This window comes from Pseudopipra pipra, chromosome 8 (assembly GCF_036250125.1).
Source record: "Pseudopipra pipra isolate bDixPip1 chromosome 8, bDixPip1.hap1, whole genome shotgun sequence".
In the NCBI taxonomy this organism is placed as follows: Eukaryota; Metazoa; Chordata; class Aves; order Passeriformes; family Pipridae; genus Pseudopipra; species Pseudopipra pipra.
Genome location: NC_087556.1, coordinates 21,414,932 through 21,429,393, shown reverse-complemented (window position 1 = coordinate 21,429,393; position 14,462 = coordinate 21,414,932). Strand labels below are relative to the sequence as shown.

Sequence of the window (14,462 nt, the reverse complement as noted above, 5' to 3'; positions counted from 1 at the left end):
TTTTTTCTTTTGCAAAGGATGGGAAAACTGAAAAAGCAGATACCTCTACCTCTTCTGGGAAAGCATCAATGAAATCAGTACTCGAAAACCTTGGAGAACTTTGGGATCAAGAGCAGTATGACACTGAATACAGTCTTGAAAACTTTATGCATTCGTTAAAGTAACCATCACATATTTGTAATACAACTGCTGCTAGTTCACATTTTTCTGCTGATATTCAGCAAACTTCAAAGCATATAGAGTGAACCTTTAGCTTAATGTGTAAATAGACTTATTGAAAGAGGAATCTTTAGAAGAGTGGCACCAAGTAGTGTCACCTGTTTCACTGGGAAGTTATTCTGTCTTAAACGTTTGCACTGTATAAAAGAACTTTAAATGTACACATTGTGAGGTGGTTTGAATTTTACTTGTTCTGAACAGCTGCAAATTCTTACTTGGTAGAAGAATTAAAACAAAGCAGGTTTTTACATTTGTTAACAAGTGTTACTTGTGTTTTGAAGTTAAGTCCATTATTTCTTTCTGTATCTATAATAGTTTTGTACAGTTGTTTCATTGAGTACTTCAGGTTTTTCAGTGTACATTTTTCTTTTAAACGCAACTTGCTTTTATGGTGTATTAAAGCAATTTGCAACTTTAACTTACATTTGGATCATTTCAGGACTTGTATCACCAGAGGCAAAGCCTAGAAGCCTTGGAAGTATTGAATAATTAAATGGCACTAGGCCTGTGCACTCACCTTTTGTACATTGAATATAAATATATCATGCTATTCAGTCTTTTGACACCATCTTGAGAGAACAGCTCACTTGAACTTTTTAATGTAATGAGCTCTATTAAATACAGGTAGTGGCCTATTTGAGGCCATGTTTGCATCCTGTTAGCAAGGGTGTACTTTTTTAATTTATCTATAAGGCTAGAATATAGCCACTTTGAGAGATGCATGTATTCAGTATGTTTCAATCCTATATATTTTTTGTAAGTAAAAGAAGAAATTAAATATACAGACAGACGTTTTCCAGAAGTAGATTTTACACTGTCTAGGATTCTAAAATCCATGCTAAAGTGACTGTTTACTAAACTGATGCATGATTTAAAGCTTCTTAAAGGAATAGGGAGGACTTTTTTCTTTAGGAGAAAAAATATATATAGAAATACCTACATTCAGTTTGAGGTAATGGATAGTTGAAATTGTGTAACAAAGATAGTAAAGGACTTTAATAGCAGTAAGTGAGATAAATATGGCTGTATGATGTGCAGCTTTTTATAAAAGGGAGGCAGTAGTAAAAGTGTGTTTCTAGATGTGCATATGTACCAGTATATGCACTTTTTATAAATATTAAATTATAGATAACTTACAGCAGTTGTCTGAATACATAGAATATATGTATAAATATAAAACCTAAGGTTTGTAGCTTGCTGTGTGCTTAAGCATCAGAGCTTAAAAACCACCAGAGACCTCAACTATTGTAAAATAAGATTGTTTTAAAACTATATAAATCAAGACAGTTCTGCAACATTGGATATGAATTAATGTCACATTTCAGTAGTTATGAACTGCCAGATTGTAACTAAATTAGCATTCCACAAAAATAAAATAAACTGGGAATATATAACTTGGTTTTGTCCATGTTTAGTTTTGTTTCTGTAGAGAAGACTTAGCTGGCTATATTAAAAAAAATAATGCTTTTGGAAATTACAGCTGGATTACTAGTATTAGTTCATTTCTACCTTCATACTTAGAATATTTCTGTTGTGCTTTTAACTGATGATCCAAGCAGGGAAGACAAGATAGGGCTTGGTGTTCTGTTTGCAGAGAAGTTACAATGCTGGAATACTGCATACTTGAAGATAACTTGGTGCAGTAATTTGGTGACAGTGCCTAGAAATAACAAGATATTTGAATAAAGAAACCTCTTTAGTCATAAAACACTGCATATGTTTTTCTTCAAGAGTTTTGTTCATAAGAGTTCAGTGGTAGGAAACTGTTCGGCTCCTGCTGGAAAAGAAATACACAGGTAAAGACTGTCTTAAACCAGTTATTTATCACATTGAGGTTGCTATGCAACCATAATAATTTTAGTGATGGCTCTCTTGGATATGACATCAAAAAGACTTGTGCACCTGGAGAAAGGGGGGAGCAGAACGTAGAATAACTGTTTCAAGATTATTATATGTACTGACTGACCTTAAGGGTTCTGTGAATTAACACTTTGAAAATGGAAACCAGCAGGAACACTGCACTGAGGATATAAAACATTGTTTTTAGTTACTTTAATATTTAACGAAGAGCTCTTCTATGCTTTCCAAGCCAGCAGACCATTTGTCATGATTGGCTTGTTTATGCAGTGTTCTCAGTGCACAAAACTGGATTCATTTACAGCAAAACTCAAGCAAGAAATAGCTCTTGGAATGCCTCTAGCTGCAGTCATCCTGTTTATTGGGTATTCAACTGGACCAGACCAGGGTCTGGGCTGGAATAGAAAAGGTGTTTTTTTATTTCTAGGCTGAAATAAAAACTTCAGAGGTGTCAAGGTCTCAGCACCAACCATATTGCTCTCCAGCTCTGCCCCTACTGCAGACATAGAATGCAGATATAATGAAGACATAGCCTAAGTCTTGACCGGCTGGAGGCCTGAAAAAGCCCATGAACTGTGAGTAGAACTGCACATAGAGTTATAGAATGCTTTGGGTTGGAAGGAATTTTAAAGGCCATCTTGTTCCAACTCCCCTGCCATGGGCAGGGACACTTTCTGTCAGACCAGGTTGCTCAGAGCCCCACCTAACCTGGCCTTGAACACTCCGAGGGACGGGGCATCCACAACATCTCTGGGCAACCTTTTCCAGTGCCTCATACCCAAGGCTTGATGCAGTGTGTGTAATTTGTACAGAATTAAACTAGTCTATCTCATAATTTAGCATCAAACAAGCACCAATAGTCACCAAAGCCAGACCTTCAAATTAATGTAGTTCCCAAGTCAAAGCTTGCTAACCTGAGAAAACTAAGTACCTCTTACTGATGAGCACATGCTGGGCTGGAAGAACTACTTTGAAACAACTGTACACATAATGGTGCTTTCCAACCAAGTTTTAGGACTGCTTGAAATTCTGCTTAAAGCTAAACGAAGAGCTGCCTTCTGCAAACATGCACCAAGCCAGCATAAACACAACTTCTGCAATGCCCGTTGTACTTAGCTTAACTAAGAATTCAGTCTGGCAAGTCTGTCTCCATGTATGTTATCTTCGGAATTCATTTAAGCAGGAAACTGCCTTGCTTTCTGCAAATGTTATGGCTATTGCAGGTTTCTAGGTTCATGTGTTTTTGTTTTGTTTGTTTTTTAAATCCTGCTTCCTAATGCTTTTGGAGGTTTTTTCCAAGCTTAGAGAAACCAAAATTACACTTAATATCCAAGGTATACATAGACAGTGATTTAGTAACTCTAATTAGTTCAAGTTGAATATTTTGCTTTAGTCCTTTGTACTGTCTCTACAAAGCTTAAATTTTACCTTAAAATTGCCAGACTTAAAGGCAAATGCTTATTTTTACCATTAGCGGTATCCCCAACTTTACCACCATCTCACAGTAAGGCAGGGTAAGGTTGTAAGGCAAAGAGCACATCTTTCTGATTAAGCCTTAATTCAAGTGAAAATAGGGCAACTTAAGCCATGTTAGGAACTGTGGAAAACTTCTAAGATGAAAACATATTCACATATCAAAGATTTTATTAACTTGCTTACAAATGATGAATAATAATACAGTGTTAACTCTCATTAGGTGTGCAGTGTTAAATAGAGCTTTGGTACATGGCAAGCTTTAAAGCTTTTGAGGACCACAGCAATAACTGACTTGTGCTAAGTTACTTTGTAATCAAAAGCTTGGAAGCTGCAGTTTTTTCTTTAATCCAGGCAGAGAAGTGCTGCAGTAAATATGCAAGAAGACAAGAGAAGAGCTCTTTAATAGCTGTCCTTTGCTAAGGTTAAGACGTTTTTATGAACTTCTTGTAAACGCTGGGATCCAAACTTGCAACTGTACATCTCAAGTTGTATCCAGCTGGCACTGCATTTGCACAAATCAGCACACATGAATTTAGGAAATTTCTTAGGTTATCTATCCCTCCCCCAAATCTTAAAGTCACACATTCAACACTTGTTCTATTTTCTTAGCTCAGTCATGTGGGTAAGCTAACTTGGAGTTGCGTGTCTGTTATTAATTTACCAAGTAATCAAGAAACAGTTACAGATGATGACCTGCAGTATTTTCCTTTAACATAAAATTCAAACCAGGATTTGCCAGGTTATAAGAGGAAAATTCCACAAACTAAAGGAAAACATTTACTGCTCAATTTCCCTTTTCAGATGAGGAAAAGGAGTCAGTCCAGAGAGCAGAAACTTCAAACCCATAAATTCTGACTCAGGTGCAAAAGCTGCAGGAATGGGGAGAAAGGAAGGATACACTGCATCCTGCCAAAAGGCTGTTCCAGGGACACAGCAAATTGAACTACTCTGCTGTTCAGTCAGAGGCTCAGAAATAGCTGAGCTTTTGGAACAATGCTGGCCGTGTCTCCAATACACTCCAGTTCCAGGGGCCTTTGCGGGGTGATGCTGTGCTGTCCATGCCAAGTCTGTGCCTGCCGGAGATTTCCCATATGTCAGGGTAATTACATTTCACAGTTTATGCAGGCTGGATGCTGAGGTACTCCATTGAGAAACCAGGAATACTTACCAGTATACTGGGAGCAAGTGAATTGTGTGGTTAACTGCAATGGGCTTTTTGCTGCTGTTTCTGTGTTAGTTCTCTTTGAGTAAATGTTGTGCTCTCCAGATACAATTTATGTATTCTGACCCTGTTTCACATGACTCATACTGCACTCGCAACGATTTAATTATCAATCACAGCCTAGTATCTGAGAAATAAAGACTTCAAGTAGAAATCTGGAACGGTAAGCCAAGGGAAGAGCTAATGCAGATGTTAAAATCTAATTGCTTTGCAAGAACAGGACTTGAAAAAAGTCAGTTCAATTTGTCACGATCTCTGCTGTAGCCAGAGAAGGAAGACATTAAAAAGACATCTACTACCAGAAGATGACACGCTGATTCCTGCCTTTCTTCTGAATCAGAGCCACCTCACTTAGGAGCAAAATTGACTTTTGACTCTGCGCTACCAACACAAGTGTGGCTTTAGGAAAATGCTGCACTGTATGCTGATCCATTTCTCCACGCTGCCCACGTGTCCACACAGTCCCAATTATAAAACACTTCTGGGACATTTGCAACTGTTCAATCTTCATGCTTCTATTTTGCAAATATCATCACTCACAAACCACAACAGTATCATCAACTAAACTAAAAGTACTGAGGTGCTATTTCCTGTTCATTTGGATGCTTTGGATACCTATATAAACATGGGCAAAGTTAATTTCTGGGCATAAAGTCAAAATATAGCCCATACTCATATTCAAGAGAATGTGTTTTCAAGAGGTGGCAGAGGAAGGAATCATGCTCACTAACAAAACCAACAGTCAGTGCTGGCCCACCAGAGTTTGTCTTTGTTTACAACTAATTTAATGCTCACTCACTTAGGCATCGTATCAGTTAAATTATCAGTTCATTTGCAAGCTGGAAAGGACAACCTGGCAGAATTCAAAGTTGACACTTCTGCTTTCTTTGCTGCCCTGGTGAGAGCTGCAAGATGTGATCAGCATTTCAGGCTTCTCACGGCCGGCGCAGTCAGCAGTAGTTAATTATTGTTTATAAAATGCAGAACTGTGTGTTCTCGCAGTTACAAGTTGCATCACCCGTTGGCTGTGCCTATTATTTATCAGCTGAAGAGCAAGGCAGCAAACAAAGCAAGAAGAGTGAAAAAACACAAAACCCCATGATAGTTTACATGGGCTGTGTAGGGCCAGGGAAAATGAAGGAGGAGGGAGGGACATGGAATGCACTTGCCATCAGCCCATTTTCCCTGGCTCAGTTTGGTTTATTTCTCCTGGTTTCCCACTGTGCAGTATTTTTGCCTCCAGTATAGATGTGGTCGCAGCTGCCGAAGCCACCACAGTACTGCTGTGGAAGAGATTAGAAAGCCTGACCCCTGGGAGCCTCTTGTGTGCTGCTCCTCTTCCCACTCGAGCAGGTAAAGTAGCTCCAACCACCAACACAGGAGCCTGCTGTGCCACCCCGAAGGAGAAAACAAGCCAGCCGGTATCGAGGTCCAAATAAGCTGAAGTGGCAGATGGCTACAAACACCCTACGAACAGCTTGTTGCACCTGCACAGAAACCTAGAGAGAAACTACAACCCTTACACAAGAGCTCCAAGGCCCAACTCTGGCTGTGAGGATGCAGCAGCCAGTGCTGCCTTCATAGAACCATAAAACCATGGAATATCCTGAGTTGGAAGGGACCGATATGGATCATTGAAGTCCAACTCCTGGCCTGCACAGGACAGCCCAAGAATCCCAACATGTGCCTGAGAGCATTGTCCAAACAGAGTTCAAGAAGGAACTCTGTCAGGTTTGACTGCTTCCCTGGGGAGCCTGTTCCAGTGCCCAACCACCCTCTGTGCAAAGAACCTCTTCCAAATATCCAGCATAACCCTTCCCTGCCTTCATGCCCTCGCCATCCCTCACACTCATAATAAAAAAAAATTAAAATTAATAGAAGAAAAGGCCTCAGAGCCACGAGTCCCTCCCTGCTCCTCAGGACTGGGGGTTCACACTCACTCTGTCCCCACTTCACTCACACAGGGGGCAGGGACGGACGGACAGACCCTCAGTGCCTGTGAGGCTGTACCAGCAACCGCGCCAGCTCCCAGGGGTGGCCATGGTGTGGGATCCATCACAGTCCCCACCGCCTCTGAGGTCCCCCCGATGGTCACCAGCACCCTGTGTGACCCAGCCTCGAAACTTCCCTCTCCCCTTTTCACCCCCCACCCGGGTTTGCCAGCCCCAAAACTGCCCCACACCTCAGAGCCCAGCACAAGGCGGGCGAGGCCTGAGGGCTGTGGAGCCGAGACGGGGATGCCGGGCCCGGGGAGGCAGCTTTGTGCTGCTGGAGTGTTTGCAGAGCAGCAAAATCACCAGAGTCATCTGCATCTTGTTGGATTCCTGCCAGGTGAGGATCAGCCTGGATTTGGGGCTGAGTTGCACACTTTGCAGATTTATCTGTTTACCCATTCAGGGTGTCCAGAGGCAAGGGGGGTTCCTCTGCATTTCGTCAGTCTGCTGCTGATCTGTCACAGAGTAAGGCTTGCACCCGTGGCAGAGATGTATTCAAAGTACTAAATGACTTTTGCAATTATTAGATGCCTTTATCAGCTTTGCTTTGGCATTTAATCAGCCGCAAAAGCTATTTATTGCCTCATAAACTCCTCTGCAGCAAACATTATCCTTTAATTAATCCCTGAAAATTACAAAGGCTGATGAGGTAACCCGTTTTTCACACCACCCAATTAAGCTTAGGAGAATTTGTTTCCCCTTTCATTTTGTTTTTAGACATTTGTCAGCTGGCCCAGTCAGAGGGCTTGTTAGGACAGGTAGTAGCAATTTAGCAGCATGTCCCAGGTAACAAATACCAGGCAAGTCACTGAGCTGTGAGGATTATTCACAGCTGAGAAAGTTGGGAGATGAGTAAAAGTTAAACCCTAATTTAATTCACATTAAAATAGGAAAAGCAATCTGAACAGCATGTGGCTTCAGAGTTAAATGATGTTACAGACTCATTAAAAGATTGGACCAGCTGCTAATAAGGAGTTTTTGAAGCTGAGGACAGAATGGCAAACCTCCTGCATACTGAAAGACTTCAGATGCATACTTGATTTGTATTTCATTAACTTTTGTATATCAGCACTCATAGAAATTCAAAGCATCTGAATCATCAAGATCTGTCTGTGTCTAGAACAACTCAATACCTTAGGATTTCCCCTAGAATAATGTTTTGTAGTCTATACAAGGTTTTTTACAGCACAGACAAAATGTTTTGCTATTTCCAGGTACCTCATCCCATACCTCCACCAGAATCAGACATTAGTTTTAAACTAAAGCAGTTCACAAAATAACAGAAATGTAGGTATAATGATTTCCAACTTTTATATGGCCATATGAGGGCTAGAATTATAGCAGGAAATTCAATGATCTCATGTAAACTTGTTGATTCTACTGGGGACAAGGAGAGAGGAGCAAGAAACATTCTCCTAAATATTTGGGAGCTGGTAATGCTGAGTCCTACCTCCTTGCTTCCCACATACGATTGATAAAAACTCTTGTGGAATTGCCATTGCCTGCTTGGAAATATAATGTCAAGAAAGAAGGTATTTTCACATATTTATCCAGGTTAGTTACTAAGTTGCAAAAAGGTTTCAGGATCACATAATCAGCCAGACCTACAGCCAATGTTTCATGATCTGTGACTTGTATTTTAGGAAATACCTAGTGATGTAGGTAGTTAAGGAAGTATAAATTTGGCAGAGTACACGAAGCACGGGAAAGGAGATTTCTCCGAAACTCATTGCACAAATTTCCCCATCAGCATTTAAAATTTCCAAAGGAAATTCTGAAAGGAAAAAAAAAAAAATCTCTTGTGTTTGAGAAATGGGAAGAGAGAAAGAGAAAACAGGAAAAAATATTGCCTCCCATGTTTCTTATGGCTTTTTGGTTTTCCTCATCACTGGAAGAAAAAATCCAACTCAAACTCACAAAAACCTCAACGTTGTTCTAATCCTAGCTCACAGCTGCTAGGGAATTTACATCTCCTGTGTCAGGTGTTAATCACGGTGAGACTAAAGAGCAGTTCCACTACAGCGAGTCTTTCTATGTGTTAGTAGGTGGTAGCATAGTCAGGACTCAAATTATAAGAGATTATGTTTTCAGAAATGTATTGAAAACTCCAACCCAGCAATTATGTTTTCCAAAGGAGTCCATTTGTGCTGTGTTACTGCTGGAGACATTCTGCATTGCGTAAATGGGGCGTTCTGGCCGCCTGAGTTTCTGAATTGTAAGTAGGGGGAAAAAAGATGAAGTAGGTGGATACTGTTAAAGTAAAACTTTAGAAGCTACAAAGTCTAATGCTTTATGTCCCAGGAGGAGTTGTGGTAAGGTGATGTAGTTTTATGCAGTGATAGATGGTACAAAAGTCAGCTCCCTGTATTGCTGGGGAATGGAGGGCAGGTCTCTCCAGTGGTGAGAACACCAGTTGCCACAAAGCAACACAAATTGAAGTATCATAGGGAGCAAAGAGTGGGAGAGTGTGCAAGGATATCAGGCTACTCACTGTAGTCTGGCATTTTGTGTGCTTCTCAATGGAAGGGACTATAATTGTGTCTCTGCATCACTCATTTTATGCATGTTAAAGCAAAACTTCCTTTGGCTAAAGTGCATAAAAAGTCACGGTACTGTAATTGCTACTTACCTACAGTTGCTTGAAAAACATTCTCTTGACTGTGTAGTGGATGCAGAAACAAAACAAAGAGAAGGGAGTTTGTTTCCCCCAAATTACATCACATCACACAAACTTCCATTACGCTTCTTTTCACTGTTGTTTCAAAAAGATGACAGCATCCTACTCAGTGGGCCAAAGGAATGATAATGCATTCTTACAGTGTGAGGAAATCAGCCTTGTTAGCTCTTCTTCCAAGAATAAAGCAAAACAAAAAGGTTAATGCAAGGGTCAGAGTTGCACCCTTTATAATGTGATTCATCAAATGCATTAATGAGAACACCATTTTGTTATCATTTCTAGAGAAGAGTGGTTGGATCAGAACAACTTGAAGAATAGAAACTGTCTCACCATGCTGACCCTGGGACTTGGCAAGCTGGGAGCTCCCTGAAGAGTCTTCTGCATCACTGAGCCCAGCCTTGCCCCTCCAGAAAATCTCCCATGAGCAGCAAGCTGAAGGTGAAGTCTCTGTGAGTGTCAGGGGTGGGGGGGATTGTCTCCTACAGCTTCAGCAGCGGTGGGGTGCAAGAGGCAGACAAAGGCAATGCTATTATTAATGCTTTATTAGGTACAAACAACACATTTTAATCTGCCAGAAATCAAGCCTGATTGAGTCATAACTGTTGTGAGCTTGGATGCTTGAATTGTTCCTAATGTCTGAACAAACCTTTTCTTCCTGCTTCTGCCAATCTGATTTGCAATCCAAAGGAGTTTGTAGCGTTAATGTAAGTACATTGAATAGGCTTTGACTAATTCAGTCTCAGTTGAAAATGAGTGTATGTAATGGGATATTTCTGAGAAGAAGCCTCTTGTATTGTGCTCTTCTGAGTACAAGGTTTGTTTGAACGCTGCCATATCCCTACTGGACATCATAGCCATGTCTTTGAAACACTGACCTAATAAAATCCAGTGCTGGGGGTAGGGAGCCAGTTAAATGTAAAATGATCATAGCCTCTCTACCCAACAGGGTATCCCCCCAAACAGGGATCAGACTTTCAACTTCAGTTTTTGCACAGTGGGAAAGAACCAGCAATTAAAGCTCCTTAAATCCTTGTAGTTGTCAAGCGCTGAAATTATATGACAGCAATATAGGTTTTCTACAGTGGAGATGGGACAGAAACAGGTTATCACATTAATTATATTTTTCTTTTGAAAAAAGGACTGACTTTATTGAGTATTACAGGCAAGACCACTGCATTCCTGACTGGCTGTATGATCTCAGACAAGTCATTTATTTCCTTCTGTTCCTTTTACATGCTCTTTTTGTTTTTCCTACTTAGACTGAAAACACTTCAGGACAAAAGCTCTCTCTCCCTCTGCCTTATGTAATGCCAGGCCTAACAAAGCTCTGCTTTGCTTTGAGGCTTTAGAGAGTGATGAAATATAAATACTTTCAAAGACAATAAGTGACACTGGCTTTGAATGGGAAGTCATAGCATGGCCTGAGAAGGGGCAATTTTTACTGTTCTTTCCTATCTGCTGATCAGTATTCTCTTGGAAAAAAGAAGACTGGAAATTTTTGCAAACATTATAGATGCTTACACTGTTGTGGCGGACTCTGAAAGAACTGGATTATGAGTGGTTAAATTGCATTTGGCTGAAAATCAAATTAGCTTTATTGATACCTGTATGCCTCAATAGCACCTAAAGCCCAGGAGAGGTTTAGTAAAAATTAAAAAAACTCCTTTTCCTAAGTAGACACTCATGATTAGTTGCAAAATTTCACCATCAAGTGTCTTGAGGGAGACGAGCTTGACAGTGTGGTAATATTCAGGCTGTAAAACAAACAAATGAAAATAGGCTTTGAAGAATTATGAAGATTTTGCATACCTTCTTTCATTTTTTTTAAAATTATTTTTTATCACCTGAGACTCCTGTCAGCATAAAGGGCCAGGCAACATACAAACCCTGCCACAAAAAGGCTGTTGTTCCTCCAAAGAGCAGTTGGTCTTGGGGCACAGTGAGAGGGGCTAAATTAAGTTGCTTAAGAGATGCTTGGTCTAACTACATTTTATAACCTTTTTTTCTCCAGAAGTTCTTGTCATGTCAGTTCTACCAGTTGATCTACTTCATTAATTTTTTTTTTTCCAACTTGGCTCTTTTACACAGTCAGACTGCATTCTGTAATAATTAGATAGATGAAGAGCTGAGATAGGTGGAACTCTGACAGAGACATAGGATTAAGTGTCCGGAGAGTAAAAACCTCTCAACCATGATCAGCAGCAGAAGACACAGCAAGTGAACTTGCACTGATTAGATTAAGTCAGCCCTGATGGCACAGGCATGGAAAATAAGTGCAGTAAGAAACTTCTTCTGGCTGATTTGGTGCCAGGCTGTGATGAGGAGCACCTGGAAAGACAGTCACTGTTGCAGTTACTCTGGCCTTTAATTTTTTTTTGTTTTAAAAGCTAAAGAAAGTCCCAATAAAATTATTTTAACAAATAGACTGACTGATGTAATCATAGAAGGGCACATTTAAGTATTGCAGTAGTATATACAGTTTGCTTCACCCCACTTCTCCTTTACAAGGAGCTTTTAACAGAGGTGGTATCACTAATTATTCCACAAACGAAACACAGAAGTTGTGGTCTGTGTGTTTGCCCTCAGAAGATTTGTGACTGTCTTTCAGAACCAAAGAAAATATTTCTCTCATGGTAGTGGTCCAGGTTTAGATAGTCTGTTGATATCATCAAGGTGGATGATTCTAATTCACCTTCTAGTTCACTAAAACGCATTCCCAGTAACGGCAATTTTTTGAGAAAAAGCACGAGGTCACTAGACCTCCTCATCCTCCAGGCCAGCTCATCATTCACGTGCCTACAGTGCATATAAGTGCAGGTAATATCTCATAAATCCAGTAATCAGGTGCATCTTTATAGGCTCCTGGATACCTGTTAGGTGACTGGGGAATTCTGAACCTGCTCAGTGTTAAGTGCAGTTAATGCTTTCATACTTGGCAATGCAACTTCACCAGGAGTAGCTCAGAGGAAATGGCGTGGACAGCAGCAGTCCTGAGATCTTGTCCTTCTTTAGCATGTGGGAATGTCACTTGAAATTCACACCTGTGTGTCCTTGCAGTCATCTAACTATTTTTTTCTTTCTTTATTAACATGTCAGTGTAACTGAAGTTCTTATGAACCATGAGAAAAGATGGAGGCTTGCTGGTGTGAAATGAAAGTGTGCAACACAGGCCTACAAGGGCACTTGCTCTTTGGATTTTGGTGCTGTTCAGGCAGACACTATTTCAGTGACCTGCTCTGCTTTGCCAGGACAGGCAGTTCTGAGTCTGTGCAAAGGCAGCTTTAGGCAACTTAGTGAGCCAGATAGTTCAGACAGCTTCAAGGTTATGGAGCAGCTGAGTAGGAGTTTTCAGGAACAGTTTTGGACTTTAATTTTTAATTGCATCCTTTTTTATTTTTTTAGTTTGGCCCTACAGTGAAATTTGATTAAGGCAGTAGTAAAGGTTTTCCACACCAACAATTTCACCTTCAAAGGCATTTGCAGCTGTGACCTCGGACATTGTCCCTGTTTCATGTATTTCTCCTCTGCTGACAGAAGGAGGAATTCATGTTTGCTGTTCATAAATAGGATCATGCCAGGGAACATCCTGACTCTGTGTGCAATCTCTCTGCCTGCAGTCTGTCTGCTTGATTTGCCAGCCCTGAATTTTCAGCTACCCACTGGATTTGAAAAGGGGCAGATATTAGATTTTATTCTGAAATGAACTCTTTCTTCCAAGGGCCATGAATGGAAACGAAGGGCTAATCCCCTTGCTGTGGTGCTTAGCCCTGAATTATGTGGCAGGCACTCTGAGCAATGCTATGATATTCTTAGAAATCATTTTGATGAGGTGTCGTTACATCAGCTGGAAGCAAACGCAGATGAAAAGCTCAACAGATAACAAACCAGAGGAATTCCCTTCAGTCTGAGGTTCATGTCCTCATTCAGGAGTTGAATTTGGAATCTGCTTGTCCTGGGTGTCATGAGAGTATGTTCTGAAAGCACACACACAGCTGTCCAGAAAATCTGAAAGGACTGCCAGCCAGCTCATTTGTCTTTACCGGCTACATCAGGCTTTGATGTGCTGCACATGCACCCATATGATCTTTGTCCAGGTGAACAAATGTCTAGTTTAATGTTTAGCAGTAGGTCCTTCATAGCCTTTCAGTCAAGGGCTTCAGTTACATATTAATGGCACAGGTCTTTGTGCAGGTTCATCAGCAGAAACACTGGTACATACTGGGGTCGGGAATGTTTCGGCTCACCATGTCAGATATAGCTGCTGGCCCCAGTTTGGCAATTACTTCAGTGTGCATGTAATTTTAAGCACATAAGTTATTCCAGTCAGTCAGGCTTGTGTTTAGAAGTGCATTGCTGACTGGGGAATTTCTGGCTCCTATAGCTGTTCGGATGTTGGCTCCCAGGAGTCTTCCTCCAAATTTAACCTTTCTGCTTTACTCTCTTGTGGTAGAAAAGTGGTAGCCTGCTTTGCTCTGTCAGCACAGACAGCAAATCTGCTTTAACTACCATCCTGAGAAGGTCTATCATTTATGCATTGGACAGATAACTTGATGGGAATAAACACGCGATGGTTTACTCTGAGAGGCCAAGTAATATGCATTCCTACAGCTGGGACTTGTTAGCTTGGTTGCATAAAAGCTCAACCTACCCAACTGGCAAAAATTTTACACAAACTTTTACATAGTTGGGTGCTTGTTCCACGAAGTTCAGAAGTTTTGCAGAGCCTAAAAAGAACCAAAAGATATATTAGAAATGGAATTGCTTTTGCAGCAGGTTTGGGAAAGAAATGTGTAAGCTTCTTTGAACTAGAACATGAAGCTACATCAGCTCCATGCTATACATGAGATAAATATTGTTCAGGGATGTGTGGAGAAGATATAGCAGATTCATCTTGAGGGAGAGGAAGGAGTGTTTGGGACATTTGTAGGTAAGGGAAATGTATTTAAAACTGCTATTCTTTATCCTGATTTTTTTAAAAAAATGGATCCTTCACTTTACTGCACCATAACCTATACGA

The 14,462-nt window shown here is 40.6% G+C and overlaps 1 protein-coding gene and 2 long non-coding RNA genes across 3 annotated transcripts in view; 2 read left to right on the top strand and 1 right to left on the bottom strand.

Moving 5' to 3' along the window:
* Positions 1-1,613, top strand: part of BTAF1 (B-TFIID TATA-box binding protein associated factor 1) — a 43,155-nt gene extending 41,542 nt beyond the window's left edge. Inside the window, exon 38 of the mRNA XM_064662963.1 lies at positions 18-1,613. Within this exon, the coding sequence (XP_064519033.1) occupies positions 18-164 (147 nt within the window). The 3' untranslated portion in view covers positions 165-1,613. The remainder of the gene's footprint in view (positions 1-17) is intronic.
* On the bottom strand, positions 987-5,454 carry LOC135418081 (uncharacterized). Its single transcript, XR_010432307.1, has 2 exons — positions 4,721-5,454; positions 987-4,625 (listed from the first exon to the last, which is right to left on the bottom strand). It is a non-coding gene; the product is annotated as an uncharacterized LOC135418081 (long non-coding RNA).
* On the top strand, positions 2,153-14,171 carry LOC135418080 (uncharacterized). Its single transcript, XR_010432306.1, has 3 exons — positions 2,153-2,651; positions 6,018-7,105; positions 9,728-14,171. It is a non-coding gene; the product is annotated as an uncharacterized LOC135418080 (long non-coding RNA).
* The last annotated feature ends 291 nt before the right edge of the window (positions 14,172-14,462 follow it).